The sequence below is a fragment of the Eleutherodactylus coqui genome, chromosome 1, assembly GCF_035609145.1.
Source record: "Eleutherodactylus coqui strain aEleCoq1 chromosome 1, aEleCoq1.hap1, whole genome shotgun sequence".
NCBI lineage: Eukaryota > Metazoa > Chordata > Amphibia > Anura > Eleutherodactylidae > Eleutherodactylus > Eleutherodactylus coqui.
The window spans coordinates 518,817,549-518,842,482 of NC_089837.1; the positions used below are offsets into that span (position 1 = coordinate 518,817,549).

General features: G+C 46.4%; 1 protein-coding gene across 1 annotated transcript in view; it reads left to right on the forward strand.

Moving 5' to 3' along the window:
- PRCP (prolylcarboxypeptidase) overlaps window positions 1-18,570 on the forward strand; it is a 37,306-nt gene extending 18,736 nt beyond the window's left edge. Inside the window, exons 2-9 of the mRNA XM_066588204.1 lie at window positions 6,651-6,791; window positions 8,782-8,883; window positions 9,981-10,159; window positions 12,553-12,710; window positions 13,810-13,982; window positions 14,801-14,965; window positions 15,458-15,645; window positions 17,192-18,570. Coding sequence (XP_066444301.1) covers window positions 6,651-6,791; window positions 8,782-8,883; window positions 9,981-10,159; window positions 12,553-12,710; window positions 13,810-13,982; window positions 14,801-14,965; window positions 15,458-15,645; window positions 17,192-17,405 — 1,320 coding nt within the window. The 3' untranslated portion in view covers window positions 17,406-18,570. The remainder of the gene's footprint in view (window positions 1-6,650; window positions 6,792-8,781; window positions 8,884-9,980; window positions 10,160-12,552; window positions 12,711-13,809; window positions 13,983-14,800; window positions 14,966-15,457; window positions 15,646-17,191) is intronic.
- Window positions 18,571-24,934: the final 6,364 nt, after the last annotated feature.

Consider the following 24,934-nt stretch of genomic DNA (forward strand, 5'->3'; position numbering starts at 1 on the left):
AGCACTGCTGACCCCTTTTTAGAATAAAGCTGTAAACTTTAGTCGGGTTCCTTGACTTTGTGATCCATAACCCTCCCCAACAGACGTCCAAAGACGTGTTGCCTACATTACAGTAGCGATCCTGCTGGAGATGTGTAAGTGAGGTTGGCCCTCAGGAAAAGGTCCAACATGCGCAGACCTGCCAGTTTAAGCCGACATCAGAGGAACAAATATTCATCTGGCTGTTGCTGACAAGTTATTGGACAACACTTGTGTTCCTTTCAGACTTGCGTACGACAGCCATTGATGGGATGAAGCATTTGGTGGTGCAACATGTTCTACAGTTGAAGTGTATTGCTGATCTTTGTGATTTAGAACAGATTCTTGCCATCCCCCACTCGCAGGAGATGTCTCATGAAAGCAAGTGGGGTTATATACTTCTGTATGGCCATATTAATGCACTTTGTAATATACATTGTGCATTAATTATGAGCCATACAGAAGTTATTTCACTTACCTGCTCCGTTGCTGGCGTCCCCGTCTCCATGGATCCGTCTAAAATCGCCTCTTCTGGCGATTTTAGACGCGCTTGCGCAGTCCGGTCTTCTTCTTTTCTCAATGGGGCCGCTCGTGCAGGAGAGCGCTTCCGTGTAGCTCCGCCCCGTCACGTGCAATGGACCGCACAGAAGCCCTGCGGTCCACCGAGGGTGAAGATCCCGGCGGCCATCTTTACAAGGTAAGTATGAAGACGCCGGACCGCGGGGATTCGGGTAAGTACTATATGTTTGTTTTTTTTTAAACGTCTGCATCGGGTTTGTCTCGCGCCGATCGGGGGGGCTATTAAAAAAAAAAAAAAAACCTGTTTCGGCGTGAGACATCTCCTTTAAGCATATTCTTAGTCAGTTAGGTTGTCTGTTTCTGAATAACCGCATATTGCTTATCCATTAACAGAAGCTTCTACGGCAGCTTCAGCTCCAAAGGGTAATTGTTAAAATAAGACTGCTTTCCGCATTGCACCCCAATTCCTGTGTCCCCTGCCCCTACCATGGCGGGCACTGCAGTACAATTGATCACTTGCTACTAGTTCCCACCACAAATCACAGCTGGTCAATGGGGATCCCAGCAGCAGGGCACAATCAGCTTATTGTTGGAGAAGCCTTTTAACAAAATGGCATTGTTCCACATGGAGAACCTTTAAACTGTGTATATTGATCCATATAGGAAATCTCTGAAGTTACATTAACTAAACTTTCAAAAAACTTTTGATGCATCAGAAGTGTTGATTGGTGGTGGGGGCATATGAAGACACTCGCCAATCACTAAAACAGAGAAATGGGCATAGCGCTCAGCAAAGCTGGAAACCAGCTGGAGTTGTTTTGAGACAAATGGGCAAAATACAAAGTCTAGAGTCCAAAAAAAAGCAGAATGGGTACAGGGCTCATATAAGAACTTCTGTCTGTTTTAGCCATTGGTGGGGTCTTGGCCCCCATTGATCAAACTTGACATGTCAGAAGTTTTTAAAGACTTTAGTTGCACTTTTAAACGTTCTGTATTAGTGCTGAAATGTGAAAACAAAGGGATAATCATGGTGCTTCCTGATGGCTTACAGAGCGGGTCCTGGATAACATCCAAGGGAGGGAATCTCATTTCCTATCTTTTCTATGATGGACATCACAGTGAGACAAGGAAATCCTCTTCACTCGCCCCATCTGTCCCATCTGAGGAAACTCATCAGACAGGATGGGACCTCCATCAGAAGGACAACGACTTGTACAAAAAGTAGGGATATCCTCTTTAAGAGGTTTTCCATTCAAGCACAGTTATGGCATTACTACCAGAAACCCAAGCAATGTCTGTAACAGGAAAGGCGTTTTTGTTCCTTGCTTTCTATGGACATGTGGCAGCTTGAGTGCCACTCTCTACTGGGATGCAATACATGTTGTAGATGTCTGAAAGGCACAAGTCCTAACGAGCAAAAAATCCCATGTCTTGTTACTATTATGGGGTCATAAATGAAGGTTCTAGTCTGATGGATGGTGCTCTCACCACGTGTAATTTACTGCCAAGAAAAGCTCAGAGAGGGAGGAGGGGAGTATCCTCTGTGACAAATGCAACCCCACAAGAACTAACATGACTGAAAACTGACCAATTTGATCTTTCTTTACCACCTGGAGCCAAGTACTTGAGGAGTCTAAATGCATGTTGTCAGCACCTCTGCAGCCTGGAAGACCATGCTGGGTAAGAGTTTAAGGGTCTTCACCCATTTCTCCCAAAACTGTGTGATCTGGGTGCTATCAGGCAAGTGTGGAAGTCGTCTTTTCCTTGCACTTTCTGTTTTCATATACCTTAATAGGGTAAAGGCTACATTTATTTATTTATTTATTTATTTATTTATTTTTTATACCCTTAGTGATGGCCAATACACCTCTTTACTGACCTCACTAATGGGCGTTAAACTTTTGCATGCATCTTTTTAAGGTGGTGGCTCAGCTGAATGACAGCCAGGCTCCTGCTCTAACCGCCAGGAGAGGGGAAACCTCAGGTCTTGGCAGTTTAACACCTTACATGCCACAATGGCAACTGCAGTATGACCACAGATGACAGGGGAAGGGGGGCTCTTTCTGTCACCCATCAGCACCCTGCAATGGGACCTGTAAGGTACCAGTGGGTTCCCATGGCAGTTGGAAGCCTGATAAAGGCCTCAATGTCTACCATGTAACTCGGTTTATTAAACCTTGCCTCCAGCACAGCTTAACAGGCTGCTGTCATATGCTTAGTAGAATGCACTTTACTACTATTCTAGTGATCAATCACCTTCAAGTCCCATTCAGGGACTAAAGATAGTGTTTGTACATTAAGAAATACAAGTTTTATTTTAAGGACAAAAAAAGTTAATAAAAATACACATTCCTTCCCCCCCACACACCTCTTAAATGCAACACATAATGGGTATCTGTGGTCAGAACGACCCAGACAATGAAAAATATTTTATTGGGCATGGTGAACACTAAAAATTTTTAAATGATATCAGAATTGCTGTTTTTCCTTTGTTTGCCTCACAAAAAAACAATAAAGGCATTACAAAAGTCACATGTAACTCAAAAGATATAACACTGGATAAAAGGCCTTGTATATGGCACAAATCTCCAAAGATGTTTTTATTGCAGTTTTTGGTACCATTCTGAGTATCATAGACTGGTAGCTTGGAAGGCACCTCCAGGGTCATCGGGTGCAACCCCCTGCTCAGTGCAGGATTTACTAAATCATCTTCGACAGATATTTGTCCAGCCTTTGTTTGAACACTTCTATTGAAGGAGAACTCACCACCTCCCGTGGCAACCTGTTCCACTCATTGATCACCCTCACTGTCTAATACCTAATCTATGTGTCCTCCCTTTCAGTTTCATCCCATTGCTTCTAGTCTTTCCTTGTACAGATGAGAATACTGCTGATCCCTCTGCACTGTGACAGTCCTTCAGATATTTGTAGACAGCTATTAAGTCTCCTCTCAGCCTTCTTTTTTGCAAGCTAAACATTCCCAGATCCTTTAATTGTTCCTCATAGGACATAATTTGCAAATCGCTCACCATCTTGGTAACTCTTCTCTGAACTTGCTCCAGTTTGTCTATGTCTTTTTTAAAGTGGTGTGCCCAGAACTGGACCCTGTATTCTAGATGAGGTCTGACTAAGGAAGAGCAGAGGGGGATAATGACCTCACGTGATCTAGACTCTAGGCTTCTCTTAATACATCCCAGAATTGTTTTTGCCTTTTTGGCTGCTGCATCACATTGTTGACTCATGTTCAGTCTATGCTCTATTAGTATACCCAAGTCTTTTTCACATGTGCTGCTGCTTAGCCCAATTCCTCCCATTCTCTATGTGCTTTCTTCATTCTTCTTGCCCAGATGTAGGACTTTGCATTTCTCTCTGTTAAAAATACCATTCTGTTAGCTGCCATTGGTCAAGCTTTTCTAGATCTTTTTGAATACCCTCGCTCTCTTCTCTAGTGTTAGCTGTCCCTCCTAGCTTTGTGTTGTCTGAAAATTTGATCAGTTTCCCATCAATTCCCTCCTACAGATCATTTATAAAAATGTTGAACAACACTGGGCCTAGGACAGAGCCTTGTGGTACCCCACTTGATACATTCTTCCACTTGGATGTGCAGCCATTTATGACCACTCTTTAAGTGCGATCATTCAGTCAGTTGTGAATACACCTAACAGTTGCCTTGTCAGTCCCATATTTGGTCATTTTTTTCAATAAGTATATAATGAGATAGTTTGTCAAATGCTTTACTAAAGTCAAGATATACTATATCCACTACATTTCCCTGATCAACGCAGTTGGTGATTCTGTCATACAAGGAAATTAGATTAGTCTGGAATGACTTGTTTGTTACAAACCCATGCTGGCTCTGGTTAATTACTCCATTTTCATCTAAGTACTTGCATACATGCTGTTTAATAATTTGTTCAAATATCTTTCCCGGTATAGAAGTCGGGCTCACAGGCCTGTAGTTTCCTGTAGCTTTCATTTAAATAGAGCCTGCAAAAAACTTTCTTCAAGGCAAAGAGCCTTTTGTACCTCAAAATGGTACCAGTAAAAACTAACTTCCCACAAAAAACAAGCCCTTACAGAGCTCTGCTTCTGGAAAAGTAAAAATGTTATGAGTCTATAAATACAGCTGCAGCATTCAAGGAGCGGGCCCAGCAGCCGAGGAGATGGCAGGGTAGATAAAGGTTTCTGTCACGGTGGCTCTACCATCTCCTACTCTAAGGGTAGCTCTGGACCCATCCAAGTTTCTGTTGGGGAAGGTCACAGGGAAAGGGTAACTTGGCGGTTACCTTAAGGTCCATTGTCACTCGTGACGCTACCGTTCCATACTCTGCTGTGACTCTTGAGATGTAAATAAAGTAGTTCACGCACTTTCTGAGCAAACCAGGAATGGTTGGTAATGCCAGTTTACTTATGTCCAACAGAAGTTCAGCAAAACAGTAACCATCCAGAAAAAAACCAAAACCCTTTGCACTCTTAGAAGGTGGTGTGACAGGAAGAGTTTCTCAGAGTAATCCAAACCATCCACAGTCCCAATTATCGGTATGATCCTGCTCCTGGCCACTCTCTTCCTCTCCTACTCTCTACCGGTCATCATTGTCTCTTCTGGTGTCTTTCTCCTTCTCACTCTGCAGGTAGCGGCACTGGCACATCCTGGGTAGTGTAGGCACAGGACAGGCTTCAGGCCATCGCTCGGCCTCCTCCATTCTGGACAATAGATCAGACCGGGTCTGTGCGGCTCACTCACAAGCTGACTGGAAAAGTCCCTTCAGACTTCCTTACAACATGATACATTTCTCAGACATAACCCAGACATTAACCCATTGAGTGCTGCAGAGGTGCAATACACATCAAATGTATACAACGTACAAGACACTAACAATACAATTTGTACATGACAAATGTCTAACATTTATAGAGGGCCTCCACTACACAGCGAGTCAGTTTGTTGTGTTCTCCCCCCCCCCCCCCCCCAAAAAAAAACCCATCTTTTTACTGTGCAAAAGTGGTAAAAAAATCATCTTAAACTTGGTACCTTAGTAATTTTGGACTGATCCAGGTAAGAAAGCTATTGTGTTATAGTTACTGAATGGTGAAACAAAAAAAAAGATCCTCCCGAAATGGCAGAGTTCCAAGGGTGGGGGGGAGAAAACCCTATTACGGCTCTGTCAATCAGTCGTGACTTTTGCCATGTGACTATTAAAATCACTTTATCCTTAAGGCCTCCTTTTAAACAGGCATACTTGCGCATGCGAATAGAACCCATGGATTTCAATGAATTCGTTCAGATGCACGTGTTTGCATCCCCATGCAGAAGTCAATGGGGATGCAAACAAAATACCCTGGGAGATGCGTGAACCGCTGTGTAATTGCACAGGGAAACGCACTTGGAACTCCTTAGACAAATTGGCCATTTCAATCGGTGCGTCTTTGTTTGCCGCACGCAAATGAACATGCCCTGCAGGCGTGAAAAATGCAAGTATGAAATAATACGCAAATGCACAGCGCTCACGCAAGTACGCATACACTAGTGTGAAGGAGGCCTAGGGCAATAAACTAGGCAGGTCACATTAAGGGTTAATAAACTTGCTCTCCACCTACAACTGCTGCTGGTCTTCATCCTTCTCACCACTGGCATAAATTGTCCTAAAAGGCAACTTGAGATGTCAGATGGCCATCTGTCTCCTTGCTGCAGACACTGTGCTTGTAGGTTAAAGGGCGTTAATAAAGCAAGATCAAAAGGTGATTGAGTTACTGCGATGTCTGTGGATGTGATCTGCTGGGACGCCATCCACCCAGCGTTTACTACTTGGGATTCAGCAATGAAGACAAGTCATGGTGGCACGGTAATGCCGCCATACGGCGCTCATTTAGTTGTACGCTGCTGGCAGCACTTTGCACTCTTCCTGGGTTGAACAGCTTTTCTTGTTGGAAAGGTTATACTGTATATGCAAAAAAAAAAACTATATTCCTAAAACTCGGAAATGAGGCCGAATACTTCCTTTAACACATTTTTATGTATTTTTTGAATCGGTCTCCTTGTTTTGAAGTTCTCAACTCTTCTGTAATTTTACCCGCCATCTTGGGCTGACATCCATATTTGTTTTTACTTCTAGATCGACCACTTTGGGTTCTATGAAGACTCCACATTTAGGCAGCGTTACCTGGTCTCCGATACCCACTGGAGAAAACCTGGAGGCCCGATCCTCTTCTACACCGGCAACGAGGGAGATATCACCTTGTTCAGTAATAACACAGTACGTATAGGACAATGCCGTGCGGGTGGCGCTGCCACCTTACAAGTGGTGCACAGTGGTGTGCGAGGCAGTGCAGAATCATGTATTCCTGCATGGTGAATCCATAAGTAACAGATTTGGTCTAATGTCCTATATTGCACGGCTCCTAATATGGTGGTAACATCTGCTTGGCTGGGACCTCTGTCCACCATGATACAAATGTATAAGGGACACACAATAAGCTTGTTGCCTAGTAGTTTCCCAGCCCTATACTCAAGATCTGAGTTGAAGTTCACTGGGTTTTCCTATAGGTTTAATTAAAATATCACAGAATGCTCACACTTGGTGCAGGTCTGGCCGCTGGGGCCGCCACCAGTAGCAACAAGAAACTGGTCCCACGAGTGAGTTTAATGGGCATTGGCAAGTCTCATTGAGAAACTAAACTGGCTTGCATTAGTAAGTCTATGTATGTTGAAGCAGCTGTGCCAATATGTAACAATTGCTCATAGAATGTGGGGAAAATAATTAATTGTCCCGACTCACTTTGGGCACCCCCCCCCCTCCCCCGCCAACCAACTGAACCTATGGCCTCCCATGTACATGAATGTATAATACCAGGATGGCACAAAGCTCACCAAAACAGAAGCTACCCTTGCAGAGTAACGCTCTCCGTTCTGGGTCATAGGGAGGGAGTCCCAATTGGGGAAATCCACTCTGAAGTTCGTATGCCTTCATAGTACATATGAACAGGGGTTGTGCTTTTGGTATAACGCCACTAAAGTAAAAACAAAAAAAAGTTACAGGGCTACTAGTGAAAGAACTTTTAAGTTAAAGGGATGCTGGCGGGTCTGATATGACGTCACTTCATGATCAGTAGGGGTCCGATCTTTGCTACCACCACCCATCCTGAGAATGAGGGGGCTGCCAAGTTGGAGTTGTCTCTTAAGGTGCGTGTGGCTTTTCCTGCAGCTGAATGTTCTAACGTATCACCTTAAAGCTTTACCCCCTTCCTTCCATATACTCTCAACAATTGTCAGCCAAATGTTTGCTTGTCTGACAGTTCATTCCAATGGCTCCCCCATACAAAAAACATTTAGGCTCAGATGCAGATTGGCTTACCTCCCTAAATACACTCAATATCCCTGCTGCTGTTGGTGAGTTCAAACCAGTGAACTCTAACAAGGACTTTTAGGATAAACCTTAAAGGGGTTTGTCAGGCAGCGCCCGCTGTCAGTACCAGGATACAACTGGTTAGAGTAGAAGCCGCTGCTCAACCCCTGCGTCAGGGGTGCAACTAAAGGTTCAGCGGCCCGGGTGCAAAAGTTCAGCTCCCCCCCCTCTGTCTGTACCCAAACCCAGAGGCGGGACTTGAAGATTTGGGGCCCCAATGCAAAATCTGTAACGGGGCCCCCAACTATAATGCTTTATTCATACTACTAGGATCCCTATATGGAGAAGAGAGGCCTTATGGGCCCCCTAAGGGTCCTGGGCCCGGGTGCAACCACATTGCCTATAGTTGCACCCCTGTCCTGCGTAGTGGACAGCACTTGTAATTACAGGTGCAGGTCTTATTGATTCTATGAGAACTGTGCCTGCAATTGCAAGTGCTGGCCACTACAAAGGGATTGGAGCTGGAGCAGTGGCTTCCACTCTGACCCGGTGTATCCCGATGCTGTCTAGAAAACCCCTGCTTTCCAATAGGTGGTGCTATAGAGGCATTCTACTATCTTCCATTTTCATACCAAATTTCACAGAGGAGCATTGCACAAACTATTGGTCTCCTGACACCTACTTGGTGCTCCCCCCCCCCCCCCCCCCCAAGGAGAAACAATACCCCCAGATTGTGCTGGGAATCTGGAGCTCCAATTGGGAAATGGAACTGCAGCCTCTATAAAGAATTGCAGATGCATTTAAGTTGCCTAGAATGATGTATCTCAGCCCCCTACCGTCCTAAATCCTATAATAACCCCATACTGTATGTTCCTCTAACCTCCTTCTGGTCTTTGTGCAGGGCTTTATGTGGGATGTGGCTGAGGAGCTCGGCGCTATGTTGGTATTTGCAGAACACCGCTATTATGGAGAATCTATGCCCTATGGTAACCTGTCCTATAGTGTAAGTATTTCTGTGGTACTGCGACCCTTTAAGGGCTTATTCACACGAACGAGAAACTTGGGCAAGTTTTGTGCTATATGGAATATATAATCCATTCTTTTGAATGTATACATTCACACGAGCGGGACCCCCCCCCCACCCACACACACAAATGCAACATGTTCTAGTTTGGGGCATTCCCGTTTCCTATGGGACTTTGCGATGATATTCTGCCCTTTTGTTGGCAAGTGTGATATTGGGTAAAACCTCACCCACGTGGGTGAGATATTGGCCCAAGAAACCTGGGCCAATATTGCACTTGCAAATCTGCATGTTTTTTTGTCTTTTTTTTTTTTTTTTTTTTTTTTTTTTTGCTGCTTTCCCCTTTCCTCTGCCTTCCTATGGAAGAATTAAAAAAGATGGGCGATATCAGTCAAAAATTGTTTGCATGGCTGCAAGAGGGAAACTGCCCATTTAAAGAGTAAGGCCTCATGTCCACGGGCTTAAAATCCGCAGCGATTCTCCCGCACGCGGATCCGCGCCCCACAGGGATGCATTGGACACCCGCAGGTAGTTAAATACCTGCGGATGTCATTTTTCCCGTCAGGCGTGGATCTGCGTGCGGGAAAAAAAATGGACATGCTCCATTTTAGTGCGGGTCTCCCGCGGGGACGGCTCCCGCAGGCTTCTGTTGAAGCCTATGGAAGCCATCCGGATCCGCGGGAGACCCGTACCAGAATCAAACTCACCTGCTCCGGACGATGCGGATCTTCCTTCCTTCGCAGCCGGATCTTCTTTCTTGCGCACGGCACGCTGCCGGTGTGCCAAGCACATCCTCCGGGCCGAAGAAAGAAGATCTGGCCGCAAAGGAAGGAAGATCTGCATCGTCCGGAGCAGGTGAGTTTATTCTGATTTTCAGCCCTCATGTCCGCGGGGCAGGAGGGACCCGCTACGGATTCTACATGAAGAATCCGCGGCGGGCCTGATTTTCCCCGTGGACATGAGGCCTAAAGACACCATTGCAAACAATGACTTGTACTTCGTGCGTCTCGCGGCGCACAAGCTGTGTGAGAATATCGGCTGTGTATATATGGGTTAAAAGCTGCTTCCGTTTCCAGGATCCCAAATACCTGAACTACCTGACCTCGGAGCAGGCTCTTGCAGACTTTGCCGTCCTAATACGGTTTTTGAAAGGGAGCGTTGAATCCAAAGATAGCCCAGTGATCGCCATCGGGGGCTCCTATGGAGGGATGCTGGCGGCCTGGCTGAGAATGAAGTATCCTCATGCTGTAGTGGGGTAAGTCGTTGGGTTCACATTTTTTATTTTATTTTTTGCCCTGAAAGACTTTAAATTCGACATCAACCCGTTTGATTATTTATGTCTAAGCTGCACATACCTCATGCAGTTAGGACATAGCCGTTCACAACACATGGAGCCAGTAGTAGTAGTAGGCCAAGTTTACGGAACGTCACGGGCTGCAGCCAACAACAGAGCTCAGCATTGTTTTACTGCATGGGTAAGGGATTGTCCTTAGTTTTAAAACTAAGACAACCCCTTTAATAGGCAGCCTGTTAAAATACAGTATAATTCAATACCATGGTATTGCATTATATTGTATAAGTGATCAAGGAATTTCAAGTTCAAGACCCTATAAGGACTAATTTAAAAAAAAAAAACAAAGCAACTTTTGTTGTAATTTTAAAAAAAATTAAAGGAAGAACCTTTTCCCAGGAACACTGCAAAAAAAATCTATAAATTTAGTATCCCTACATCTGTAAAATCCAATTTATTAAAATGCATGCTCAATCCTGCATGATTAACTCTGTAAGGTTAAAAAAATGCAATGGCAGAATTGCACTTAATTTTGTTGAAGACAGGGTGATCAAAAAAGTCATATGTTCCCCCCCCCCCCCCCCAAATAGTACCAATCTAAACATACAGGTCACCCTGCAAAAAATGAGCCCTCGCGCAGCCCCATTGACCGAAAAATAGTCATGGGGGCCAAAAGATGGTGACAGAAAGCAATTTTTTTTGTATGTGTATGACTAGCTGATACAGCCGGCTTCGCCTGAGTTACCTTGGTACAGGTGTTTATCGGTTCGCACAAAACATTTTATGAGGTTGTGGTTACTTCAGAGATATGGAGAAATAAAATATGTAAACACATAGAGGAGCGTTAGATTCTCCTCTGGCTGTATGTACCGATGTCCCTCTGCAGAATGTGCCACCACTCCCATTCTCCTTCTGGAACCTTAAAGGTAATGCCCCATTTTATTCAAATTTAACCCCAGACTGAAGGTTGCAGCCCCTTCTTAGCCTTAAAGGCATGCTCCATCCCTGCAGTTTATGGGCGTTTTAGTATAGACAGAGAGGTCGGTTATGTTATCCTCAGTGTATATACACGGAGAGGTCTAGTAGATTCTCTGAATAAACATGTTATGACCCCTTTACTTTACCTATTTACGACTTAAAGAATGATCATACCAAATTTCAAGTTTGTGCCGTACAGAAGTCTGTTAGTTACATTATATAGGGGGTCACTTACTTTTGCACTTAGAATTAAATAATCAAGTTGCGACCTTTTTACTTTTCCTATTTAGGATGTAAAGAATGGTAGTCTCAAATCTCAAGTTTGTACAACACAGAGAAATTAGTGGATAGATAGAAAGATTGACTCTGGTAACAGGCTTTCTTCCCTACGTCTGAGAGGGGCGCATTATTGGGATGTGAGAAGCTGGATGGTCGTATTGATAAATTGTCCCCCACCGGGCCATTCTGACCACACTTAGGGGGTGTTGGGACCAGTGGATGGGGGCACACAAGGTGACCGAGCTCAGGACGCCCCCTACAGACCACCAGTAGAGAGGAGCGTCTGACCAGACTGTTAGGGGCTGTTGGGACCAGTGGATGAGGGCACACAAGGTGACCGGGGTCAGGACGCCCCCTACAGACCACCGGTAGAGAGGAGCGTCTGAGAAGCTCGAGCTTCTCAATCTCGTTGTTTGCCATACAGAGACATCGGGCACCATCGTTGGACCCCTGTGTCTGTCGGAACAATTTCCAAGCAAGTTTGCATGAACTCTAGCCAAACTAGAGGCGGTACAACGGGGTACTAGAGCCTCCATGCCTGCCTGTATCACATCTTGTATCCAAGCTAGAGGTGGTAGAACAGAGTACTAGAGCCTCCATGCCTGCCTGTATCACATCTTGTATCCAAGCTAGAGGTGGTAGAACAGAGTACTAGAGCCTCCATGCCTGCCTGTATCACATCTTGTATCCAAGCTAGAGGTGGTAGAACAGAGTACTAGAGCCTCCATGCCCACCTGTATCACATCTTGTATCCAAGCTAGAGGTGATACAACAGAGGACTAGAGCCTCCCTACAAGGGGTCGTTTCTCTACAATATCAGAGCAAAAGCATCATTTATTGTGATCACTTATAACAACGTTACAATCACAGAGAACGTTTCATCTATCCGACAACATCTAGGGGAGCGATATATGTAATTATTTTTGATCATGTGTGTATTCCAAAATGGCAGAACTATCGCACAATAAAACCGTATAAGCCTGCTTGCTGGTATTGGGCTCTGTCCTCATACGGTGCATTTAATATTGTGCAGTCCAAGGGACCCTCCAGAAATGTATAATCTGTGGATTAATGGGTTTTGGGGTTTCTTGCCATTTTAGGGCTATTGCTGCTTCTGCCCCCATTTGGCAGTTTGAAGATTTGGTCCCCTGTAATCTGTATTATCAGACTGTGACGAATGACTTTGAAAAGAGCGGGACAGGATGTGCGGAAAGTATCACCAAGTCTTGGGCGGCAATAAATCGCATGTTCAAAACTGGTGAGTGTTTCCAATAAGAGACTGCAGTTTAAGAAGTTATTAGCAATTTTCTGAAAATTGGCCCTGAATTGGAGTTTTCTAAGGGTCTGGAAGATAAACAGTAATGGAGAATCTAAGTACCTGTGTACATATACTACTAATCCTGAGTTACATCCTGTATTATACCCCAGAGCTGCACTCACTATTCTGCTGGTGGAGTCACTGTGTACATACATTACTTATCCTGTACTGATTCTCACTTACATCCTGTATTATTCTTCAGAGCTGCACTCACTATTCTGCTGGTGGAGTCACTGTGTACATACATTACTTATCCTGTACTGATCCTGAGTTACATCCTGCATTATACTCCAGAGCTGCACTCACTGTTCTGCTGGTGGAGTCACTGTGTACATACATTACTTATCTTGTACTGATCCTGAGTTACATCCTGTATTATACTCCAGAGCTGCACTCACTATTCTGCTGGTGGAGTCACTGTGTACATACATTACTTATCCTGTACTGAGTCTCACTTACATCCTGTATTATTCTCCAGAGCTGCACTCACTATTCTGCTGGTGGAGTCACTGTGTACATACATTACTTATCCTGTACTGCTCCTGAGTTACATCCTGTATTATACCCCAGAGCTGCACTCACTATTCTGCTGGTGGAGTCACTGTGTACATACATTACTTATCCTGTACTGATCCCGAGTTACATCCTGTATTATACTCCAGAGCTGCACTCACTATTCTGCTGGTGGAGTCACTGTGTACATACATTACTTATCCTGTACTGCTCCTGAGTTCCATCCTGTATTATACCCCAGAGCTGCACTCACTATTCTGCTGCTGGAGTCACTGTGTACATACATTACTTATCCTGTACTGATCCTGAGTTACATCCTGTATTCTACTCCAGAGCTGCACTCACTATTCTGCTGGTGGTGTCACTGTTTACATAGTGAGTGCAGCTCTGGAGTATAATACAGGATGTAACTGGAAATCCATGCAAGCATGTAGAAAGTCCTTCATTGAAACCTCAAACTTCTAGAGTTGGCCTCCTCTTCTTGCACGTCACATCTGAGTCCTTTCACCCTTTTATTCCCTATCAGATGAAGGGATCGGCTGGCTCTCCAGAGAGTTTCACTTGTGCTCTCCACTGAAGTGCCAGGATGATGCAGCAGCCTTTAAAAACTGGTTAAGTGAGACCTGGGTGAATCTGGCGATGGTGGACTACCCGTACCCGGCCAACTTCCTGGAGCCTCTGCCAGCCTGGCCAATCAAGGTAACAGCGGCTTATAGACAACCAAGGGCAACATAACTGAATGTGGATGACTGAACAGAAGTACTGGCAACAAGTACAGGGTGAGGTGAAGGCCTGGTCCCACCCGTTACTTCCACACATTGAAAGTATTATTTCTTTATGTACCACTTAAGTGATCAGTCAAAGGAAAGAGGCGAAAAAAAAAAGACTTGTGAGGGGGGCTGCGTTAAGTACTGCCGGGTGTTAGAGGACACCATATTCTCATCTGTGCTCAATAAGAGCAGCGAGTTCCCACGTGACTTTCCACCCCAATGCATTCTGTTGTGGCTGGATGGGCCATATCCTGCCCACTGGATGAGGCGCAGAGGTCCGGTAGAATGGCAGCCAAGTTCGCCAGACTTAAGGCCTTTGGACTCTTATCTCTAGGGCTATTTAAAATCCCTAGTGTATTTGAAGAGTGTATGTGAATTCTTGACAAGACTGATATATCACATGGCCCCCTTCCCATTTGAAAAACCTGAGCCGAATTCAATAAAGTGGAGTTCAAAATGGCCGCCAAAAACTTTTACCCCACCAAAAAAAGTTGCCTCCCTTCCAATTAATAACGGAAATCAATTTTCTCATGATTATATCAGTTAAATGGGTGTGTTTCATCCTGTAAATTAAGGGACCTTTAAAAGGTAGCAAATACTTACATATTCCATGTTGCGTTGAGTTATGATCACCTGTAATACTCCGTCTACCAGTTGGCCTTCTCTACAAAAACTATAACCCTAAGAGCTAATGGGTTTATGAAATGTGCAGGAAAAACTGACACTAATGGTCCCACTTTTATGTAGGAGGTTTGCAAACATTTGAGGAATCCTAACCTTGATGATAAAGGGCTGCTGCAGAACATCTTTCAAGCAATTAATGTATATTATAACTACACCGGAATCACCTCATGTCTCAACACATCTCAGACAGCGGTGGGGAGCCTGGATGATCTTGGCTGGAGTTATCAGGTAACTTCGGGATGAACTCAATTAACTCTTCCTTTAATGGGGTTGTTGGGTATAGGAACTCTGGGGCAGATTTACTGTTGAACATGTGCCAGAAAAATTGTCCAGCATGCCTTGCACCACATTTTTGATGTGTTTTTAGACCCTATCTGTAAGTTCGAAAAGAGGGCATGGTCTAAATGTAAAGATGTAAAGCTAAGCCAGCTAACTGAAGATCTGCCAAGTTCACCTTTACATCCTCGGACTGTTGCAATGAATTGGTTCTGAAGGCCAAAGGAGAAGGTCTGATGTGCTACTAGATGCACTACTTCATGGCTGGTTGCCTTGTTCTATGAGGTGGTGGGCACATGACTTGTAAGCCTGGAAGACAAACTGGCAATTTTGGGCACATGTTCTAGTCCAGCCGTCTCTTCGTGGGGTGGGGGATCATATTTTAGCTTTGTTGACCACCTCTTTTTGATAACTTTGATGAATGTTTTGTGTCTTGTTCTCCAGGCTTGCACAGAAATGGTGATGCCGTTCTGTTCTGATGGGGTCACGGACATGTTTGAGCCTCAGGCGTGGAATTTCGAGGCTTTTTCGGACGATTGCTATAAACAATGGGGCATCAGGCCGCGTCCGGAGTGGATCACATCCATGTATGGTGGGAAGAACATCACTACCGCCAGCAACATAATCTTCAGGTGTGGTGAGCTGTCAGTCACTGGATGGGAGGAGCTTGGGTTTAGAATAAGGTGACCAGATTTTCCCAGGGTCAAAGCAGGGCAAAGGGGTGTGGTCAGGGGCGGGGCTTATCACAACTTATGGTTTTACCTCTGTCGTTATAAAAAGTATAGGGCCATTTCAGAAAAAGACAGGGAGCAAATTCCACAGCATTTCTACATCCATCTCTTAAGAAGGCTTCCCGCTGTCGGCGCTTCTGGCTTTCAGTTCCCCGCAGCCTGTAGATGTTCTGCAGCATTTCCGTCTTGTGTAAACCTCTCCTAAGTCAGCTTGAGGTATGCTGCCATGTGTAGAATGGCCTCAGTAGTAATAGGGCCCTCCACAGTGGCCTCAGTAGTAATAGGGCCCCCCCACAGTAGCCTCAGTAGTAATAGGGCCCCCCACAGTGGCCTCAGTAGTATTAATGCTCCCCTATACCAGCCCAGCAATAATGGTGACCCCAAAGTAGCCCCATAGTATTAGCACTCCCCCTAAGACCCATATACTTGCGCTCCTCTTGGTTGTTAACAGCGCTGACACTCCTCTCAGCGCTCCTGCCAGCAGCTGGACTTGTGTGTGTGCCCGCAGCAGCCCCCCTTCCCCTATCTCCTCTTGAGCAACCAAAGGAGAGGTGAGGGGACTGTAGGGGGAAGCATCCCAGATGCACACACTGCAGTCAGTGTGTGCATCCGGTCCATGGTGCTGCAGAGTGATTACCGTCTGGGGACCCGCGGCACCTCAGCCGGTAATCGCTCTAATGGTGACCAGACGTAACCAGAAAGTGGGGGAAATGGCTGTCCAAGCGGAAGGCGGTACACTGCGTCACAAAGCGGGACTGTCCTGCCTAAATCAGGATGTCTGGTCACCTTAGTTTAGAAGGTCAAATGGGAGCTGGTAAGGCAAAATTTGTGTTTTAACTTGCGCTTGAGGCAGCACAAGTCCCTCAAACATAGAAGGCCTGGGGTTCACCGTGTCCTAGACACTTCATAGGGGTCAGTGACTGCAGCTTTCTCAACCCAATGGTTGTTCAACTCTGCCCCCAAAAGAGTTTAAAGATAATATCCAATAGTGACTATAGACATAATTATCTTTGGATGAAATGGTACTAGTCCTTTACTGCCAGGGGCACTCCCCATTAGGGCCACCAGGGGCGCAATTTATCCAGTTCAGACTTCTGTGTACCTTTTGACTGCATGAATGCGGGTCCATTTAGACTTTTACTAGGGCCCAGGAATTCTGCAGGAGCAGGGGTTGTCTAGACTTGTCTGCTTTCTTCCAAACACAGCGCCATCCGTGTCCATAGGGTTGAGTGTGGTATTGCAGCTCAGCTTCCCTTCACTTCAATGCAACTGAGCTGCAATACAACACACAACCCTATGGACCAGAGTGGTGGTGTATGGTAGAAAGCAGCCATGTTTTTCTAACCCTGCACAACCCCTTTAATAGCCTTCTAAAACTTATATTTTGTAATCAGAGATATAAGTGCCAACAAGAGAACATTTAGTTATGATTGTGATTCTCTTACAGCAATGGTGATCTGGACCCGTGGTCAGCTGGTGGGGTCAAGCAGAGCCTCAGTGACTCACTAATTGCCATTATCATCACGGACGGGGCTCATCACCTGGACCTGCGTGCCAATAACGCGAATGACCCCAAGTCTGTGATTGAAGCTCGGGCAATGGAGGTGGCCTATATGAAAAAGTGGATTAAAGAGCACAGCCAGCAAGTAAACGGCATCTAATGGGTCTGTGCCCTGGTGGACCAAGTCTTCAACTTCTCAGGACCTATGCAGTAGAACTGTTCTCGAGACTTGCATGGAAAGCTTCCACCTGTTGGAGGATACATCAAGTCTATTGACAGCAAAGAGGAACATCCCTACAGAAGGGATTCACATCTTGGCCTCTTCCATATATATGGAACGAATAGCCTACTTTAAGGAACAGGAGATTAATCTATTTTGGGGTTTTTGGTGATTCCTCCTTTTTTTTTTCCTTTTAAAACCTATGCTGTCTTAGGGCACACTTGGCTAATGGTGAACACTCCATGCCCCTGAACCATGCCAACACTTGTGTCTGCTGTACTGTGACTGCACAGAGTACTACAGTCCCTCCCGTGTCTAAAATATGGCTTCCAGGAATGGGTGTGAGACGGGGTTCTTGGAATCCGTCGCCCTCTTAAGCTTAGACTGGCGTCAACTCCATCCGACTGAACTACACCCTCCCCTCCCTCCCTCTTATAAAATACCACTTCCCAGTATTACTAATGGATGTATAAATGTGACTTCTGAAATCCATGGAGCAAACTTTCTTTAAAGGGATTCTCCAACTAAATCTTAGGTAGTGCCGTGGCTCCGACCCCTGTGTAGTGGCCAGCGCTTGTAATTGCAGGCTGGAGGTCCCACTGATTGCAGTGATAGCTGCGCTGGCCGCTACACAGGGGGCGGAGCAATGGCTTCCGTTCCGACCCTGGTGTATCTCAGCTCTGATGGTGAGCTCTGCCTAGAAAACCCCTTTAATTTAAAATAATCAGATCTAATAATGCTGGCAGAGATGGGCAGTACTGTGTCCTGACTGTGACTGAGCCGCTCTAATAGAAGATCTCATGCTGGTCCGGCTGTAGACAACTGCGTACCATGCTTTACACTCCTCCATCACTGCTGATGACTGCTAATTTTTGGCTTTCAGTCTCTTCCTCCAAACTTCTAGAAGCTGTACATAGCCCCCCCGCCTTTCCCCCTCCAAAAAAATAAAAACTAAATTGAGCATTTGTTTTCCAGTATAGACTTTTTGTATGTTGGGGTCTCCTGGATGTGGGGCTCCTGATGCCTCAAACCTCTCCTGCAATGTAATATTTCTGTGGTAAAGAGGACTGGATCCTTTCAAATAAAGCATTTTTGTAACTTGTCAGATCTGAGAGATCACATGACTGCGTACTGATACTGCATAGTAATAAATCGGAGATTTACTTTGTTACATGCGGACTAACTTGAGTCTTGTATATTCTCGCTCCCCATAGCTGCCATAATATACTTGTGGCCGACCTTGTGTATGACTGGCTGTAGTAACATCTGAGGAGATCACCTGAGAGAAAAGGAGGGCATGGGGGGGTCTTCAGTGGAGACCCTGCCTGCCTCCAATAAGTGGGCTTGCTGGATAAAGGTTCCTGGAACATCAGGTGGTAGGTGCCAATGTCTGGAGTCTATTTCCCGTGTGTTGCGCAGAGCTCTGGTTGCGAACTCATCGCCCTGGGTATTCGGGAGACCAAATTGTTCTGACTTTGTGATGCTCAAAACAACTTTTACTAACTCCATAGTTCGATAACAAAGCTAAGGCTTTCTTGAAGGTCGGATGCCCAGTGCCTGTGTAGGCCGCCGTAAAGCAGGCTGACACAAGCGCAACTTTGTAGCATCAATGACAATACTTTTTCATATATACATTATGTATAATACACACATAAAGAACACAGCATGTTCTATTGTACCGTGCGGCAGAGCCCTATTCTCTATAGGCCCGTAATAAACACTGTACATGCGCAACTACACTGAGTATGCAGCATTTATATGAAGCGTTGCAAAGTGTCAGAGCGGGAAATCGGAAAAAAAAACACCCAAGGCAGACTGCACAGGATAGAGTGTGTGAAATTCGCTGTGGTGCGCAGTCACAAATCGCTGTTATGTGTGCAGTCTTACCACACATTCGTGTGAGCCCGGCTACAGTGGGGACAGTCTTTGATTTGCCCTCAGAAAAATCATCCTATTTTTGGCCACTTCAAAAAAAGTGCGACACATTTTACTACTGGAATTACTTTTTTTCATGAGTAAGTCTGCTTTGAATGGTGCGTTTATCACTAAGGTGTTCTACGTGTATGACAATCGCAGGTAACGCTGTCCGTTTTTCACTGACCTGCATCATACTTGCCCGTGTGAATACGACCGCATGTGTAAAGGACTGCGTGGGTCACACAGCAGTCTGAGGGCTCGTCAGCCGGCTATCGCCACGTATGGCAGCAGGTGTACTGCGCATGATGTGTATCCCACACCCGCTGTCGAGCGCTGTTTTTTTTTTTTTTTTGTTTTAAATTCCCTGCTCTCTTAGCGGAGTTGCGCATATATGCATACGCTGCCCATAGGAAAGAATAACTCGTGATACGTGGTGAAATGGCGCACGCTGTGGTCTTTTTTACGGGCGGATCTGCACGCAGTGTTTATACGCTCATGTGAATGGATTAAAGTCCCATGTACTTTCATTGACTCCATTCACTATGTATCTTGTGGCCGTGCATCGTGAAAACGTGGTCGTGTGACTGACCCCTTAGAGGGGCTTTTCCAACTTCTATTAAAATTTGCCCCACCATAAAATAAGGGTACAAAAAGAAAAATACAGCGTCTCTCTCTGCAGGGGGAGGAGGCTGGAAGAGTCGGGAGCAGTGCTCTGAACTCCTGCCCCCTCTCTGCCTCCTCTCCACCCCCCCTGCACTATTTTTAATGAGAGGCGGTACGGGGGCGGAGCTTAGCACTGCTCCCGACTCTTCCAGCCTCCACCCTCTGCAGAGAGAGACGCCGTATAGCAGCTGGGTGTGAAAACCCAGCCGATATACGGTTGTCTGAATGCACCCTTAAAGGGCTTCTCCCACTTCTAGCTTTTGATGACCTATCATCAGGATAAGTTGTCAATATCATATCGGTGGGGATCTGCTGCCTGTGACCCTCCAGTGATCAACTGGTTCCCTAGGCTGGTGGTTTTGTGTTTGAAGCTGTTTTTTTGCTGCAGGAAGCAAACAGCTCTGTATGTTGTGCAGTGGCCTGGGTTGGTACTGCAGGCTCATTGCTATTGAAGGGAATCCCAAAATGAATTAGAACTGGCAGCATAGAAGGATGCAGATACAATTGCTGTTTATTGCCCCATCACCATATGCTTCTATGGTGATGGGGCAATAAACAGCAATTTTATCTGCATCCTTCTATACTGCCAGTTCTTCTAATTAATTTTGGAATACATGGCTCTGGAATCTTTGTGGTTTGGATTCCTTTTCTAGCTCATGCATGATTTAGCCTGACCCAAACGGGAACCAGTGGTGCTGCTGGTAGGACTATTTTTACTGAATGGGACTACCAACCTGGGCCACTGAACAATGTACAGAGCTGTATTCCTACAGGAAGACGGCTGATTGCTGCAGGGTTCTGACCGACAGACCCCGCAGATCTGATATTGATGATCTATCTTGAGAATTGGTCATCATTCCGTAGAAGAACAATCCATTTAATAGAAAACCCCTTTTAACTTTGCAACAAAGTTTCACTTGTGGTTGTTAAACGTTTTGTTCTACTGATGTTTATCGATGCCTAGCTGCAGAGTCAGGGCAGTTCCATCTTCATACCTGCAGGTGTCTCCCTAGTTCTAGTTTATGAAAAGCTGCCTGTTTACAAGACTGGAAACCCAGGATCCATTGCTGTAGCCCAGCAAAGTCATCTAAAAATGCATCGTGCACTAGAGGTCGGTGGGAAGTGGCAACTACATACTGCCTGGTGCGACCATGCAACTGCGCCATCTGAACAAGATCTTACAGTCTGCCCAGAACAGCAGGACCATGGTGTGTAACAGCCAGAGGTGGATCGTGTGGCCCCTGGGGCTCAATACAAAACCTGCACCCGGGCCCCACCTACCATGTCATTTAGAATACCGGTGTCTTTTGTGGCCGTCGCAGAGGGTGGTATCGCAATGCAGATTTAGGATATGATGCGCCAAAAGGGGGTACAAAAACATATAATAGTTTTATTTAAGAACAGAATAATGATGTAATAACGAATAGCAAGTTAAGCTTCACCGCTGAGCTACTAAAAGCAAACTACAGCTACCTAAGGCCTCCTGTCCCATAGCATTTCTATGGAAAGCGCCGGCACCTGTCCACGAGCGGAAAATCACTTTGATTCTCCGCTTGCGGCGGGCAATTCGTAGCATGCTGCGAATTGCCCCGATTCTCCGCAGTCCGCATTAGCTTCACCGCGGGATACCGTATTGCCCGTGGACAGCGACCTAAATCCTAGGATTGATGATAGTATGGACACGGTGTGAAGTTATGATAATGCTAGAAAAATGGAATCCATACTGTAGGCAAATCAGGCCTGTTAAACAATCACCCAGTGCACAAGGCACACCACTGAGGCACAAGGCACACCACTGATTTGACGGCGGGGGTGGTTGTTAGGGATGTGACTGTGGCACTACCGAACCCTCCCTGGAGGGGTACACGTAACCTTGGCCAAGACACCGCCAGGCCTCTTCCAGGCAATAATGAGGCAGCGGTTACCTTTCTAGGTGGTGTGGTGGACTTGAAGAAATATGTCACGGGTGACGCCACCGTTCCTTACGCTGTAGGATGCCCAACGGGAAAAGTAAGAGAGTCCACACACGAGTAATGGTTGATTTAGACACAACGATTATCGCTCAAAAGCCATCGTCTTAGTGATAATCGTTGCACCCATTGTGCAGTTTTCATTAAAGGGGTTGTCCCGCGAAACAAAGTGGGGTTATACACTTCTGTATGGCCATATTAATGCACTTTGTAATGTACATTGTGCATTAATTATGAGCCATACAGAAGTTATTCACTTACCTGTTCCGTTGCTAGCGTCCTCGTCTCCATGGTGCCGTCTAATTTTCAGCGTCTAATCGCCCGATTAGACGCGCTTGCGCAGTCCGGTCTTCTCCCTTCTGAATGGGGCAGCTCGTGCCGGAGAGCGGCTCCTCGTAGCTCCGCCCCGTCACGTGTGCCGATTCCAGCCAATCAGGAGGCTGGAATCGGCAATGGACCGCACAGAAGACCTGCGGTCCACCGAGGGTGAAGATCCCGGCGGCCATCTTCACAAGGTAAGTCAGAAGTCGCCGGAGCGCGGGGATTCGGGTAAGTACTGGACGGTTTGTTTTTTTTATGCCTGCATGGGGTTTGTCTTGCGCCGAACGGGGGGGCTATTGAAAAAAAAAAAACCCCGTTTCGGCGCGGGACAACCCCTTTAACGATTCGCTCATCGTTGTCTTTCAGTCCACTTAAAATCCCTCGTCAGGCTGTTTGCGTCTCGTTTGGCTAAAATGACATTCGTTCAGTCGTTCGGCGATTTGAGGGGAGTCTTTAATCATTTGGCAGGGCGTACGTTCAACCTAGCAGTTGGATGATTGGCAAACTATCGCTCAATTATCGTTTATTTTTCGTTCAATGCAAACTCTACACAACGATAATACAACGACTGAGAAGCCCGACCGCTACGTCCGTGCTCCAACGATTTTCGTTAAGTTAAAACGTCTGTCTTTATAAGCAAAACCATTGCTCACTTTTAATCGTTATAACGAAAATTGGACGAAAATCTATGGCTCTAAATGGGCTCTAACTTGATAACTTCAGTTGCTGGGAACGGTCAGTGACTGTAACTTACTTTCAGATTTGATAAGCTCACACACCAGTGCAAGGAGAACAGGCTAAGAAGGTCAGGGAGGAAAACTCAGGATGATACCTGGCCTACAGTCCTAGTTATCTTGTATGACTCAGCCCCTACACAGACACACACACTGACATCGGGGCCTACAGTCCTAGTTATGTGTATGACTCCACTCCTGGACACGGAGACACACACACACGCACACACGCACACACGCACACACGCACACACGCAGACACGCACACACGCAGACACGCAGACACACAGACACGCACACACACGGACACACACGCACGCACGCACACGCACGCACACGCACGCACGCACACGCACGCACACACACGCACGCACGCACACGCACGGACACGCACGGACACGGACACGCACGCACACACACACACGGACACACACACACGGACACACACACACGGACACACACACACGGACACAGGATGACACCAGGCCTACAGTCCTAGTTATCTGCATGACTCTGCTTCTGGTCCCTCTCTCTCTCTCTCTCTCTCTCTCTCTGTACCTATCTTCCTCTTCCATCCCTCACCACATGAGGGTTAAAGGGGTACTGGTGTATTATGTCTCCATCCGAATAATGGGTGGAGACATGGTTTAGCAGTCCTGAGTTGAAGGAAATGCCCCCAGTGGCTGATTATCTGCCGCAGACGTGCCCTCCTGAGCTCAACCTCCTGCCTCATCCTCCCGGCCCCCACACACATGCCGCTGGAAGCTGGGCTGGCCCTGAAGATGTGGTGGTTACTGATGCTGATCACCAGCTCCTGCATCATCCCCCCTCCCCCTTCTGCCGACACACCATGGACGGTGACAGTGGTCCCCTCTGCAGCGGCCGCAGGGGGAACCGTAGCGGAGGCCAGGTATTAGTGACGCGCCGTAGCTGGGCCATCAGTCACAGTGGGGAACGGGGAGAGTGACAACATGGCCACCTGTAGCAGCCACTGGGGGAACCTTAGCTGAGGTCAGGTATGAGTGATGCACCAGAGCGGGGACGAGAGTCACAGCAGGCCTGGCTGCAGCGGCCACAGGTGGAATGGGGAGAGTGACAGTGGAGCTGGATACAGCGCAATGGGAGCGAAGGAGAGGTCTGAGCGCGGCGCCGGGCAACGACATGTGGGCTGCCCAGGGCCATATCATGGGGGAGCTGAAAGTTCCCTGTCAGTAATACCAACTAACCCGCGTACCCTGGGAGTTCCCTCTCACTGACAGCGGCCAACCTATGTCTCCACCCATACATCTGGTGGAGACATAATGCACCAGTGCCGATTTGAAGGTACCGCCATGTGGCCACTCAATCGTTGAAGCAATGGACCATCCCTTTCTTATCTGTCACTTATATGTACACCTTGCATACTCACATGACAAGATAACTTATTACAATTTCCAGACATATCCCAGACATTAAACTCTCACATGCTGCAGCTGTGCAATACACATAACTAAAGACAAGACAATTTGCACAGAGTATCCAAATTTAAAACATGACATTTATGACAGTTATGGAGGGCCCACATATATACACTTCGGGCCACTACAGACACTCTAAGGGGTTAACACTTTACTCCTAGCAGCACAGTTCACATGAAACGTGGCTTTCGAACACCTTCCACTATACCTCTATTGGGTAAGCTCGCAGCTGTGTGGCAATATCTCAGTTCATAACTGACTCTAATTGAACAGTTCCGGTCTTGCGCACCACGCCTGTTGGTTGCTAAGTCCCTACAGGGAGCACACCTAACAGTTTTTTTTAGGCCTACCAATCCGTTGTGCGGGAATCTCCCCTACCACTGCTCCAGGCTAGTCTGGAGGATGAC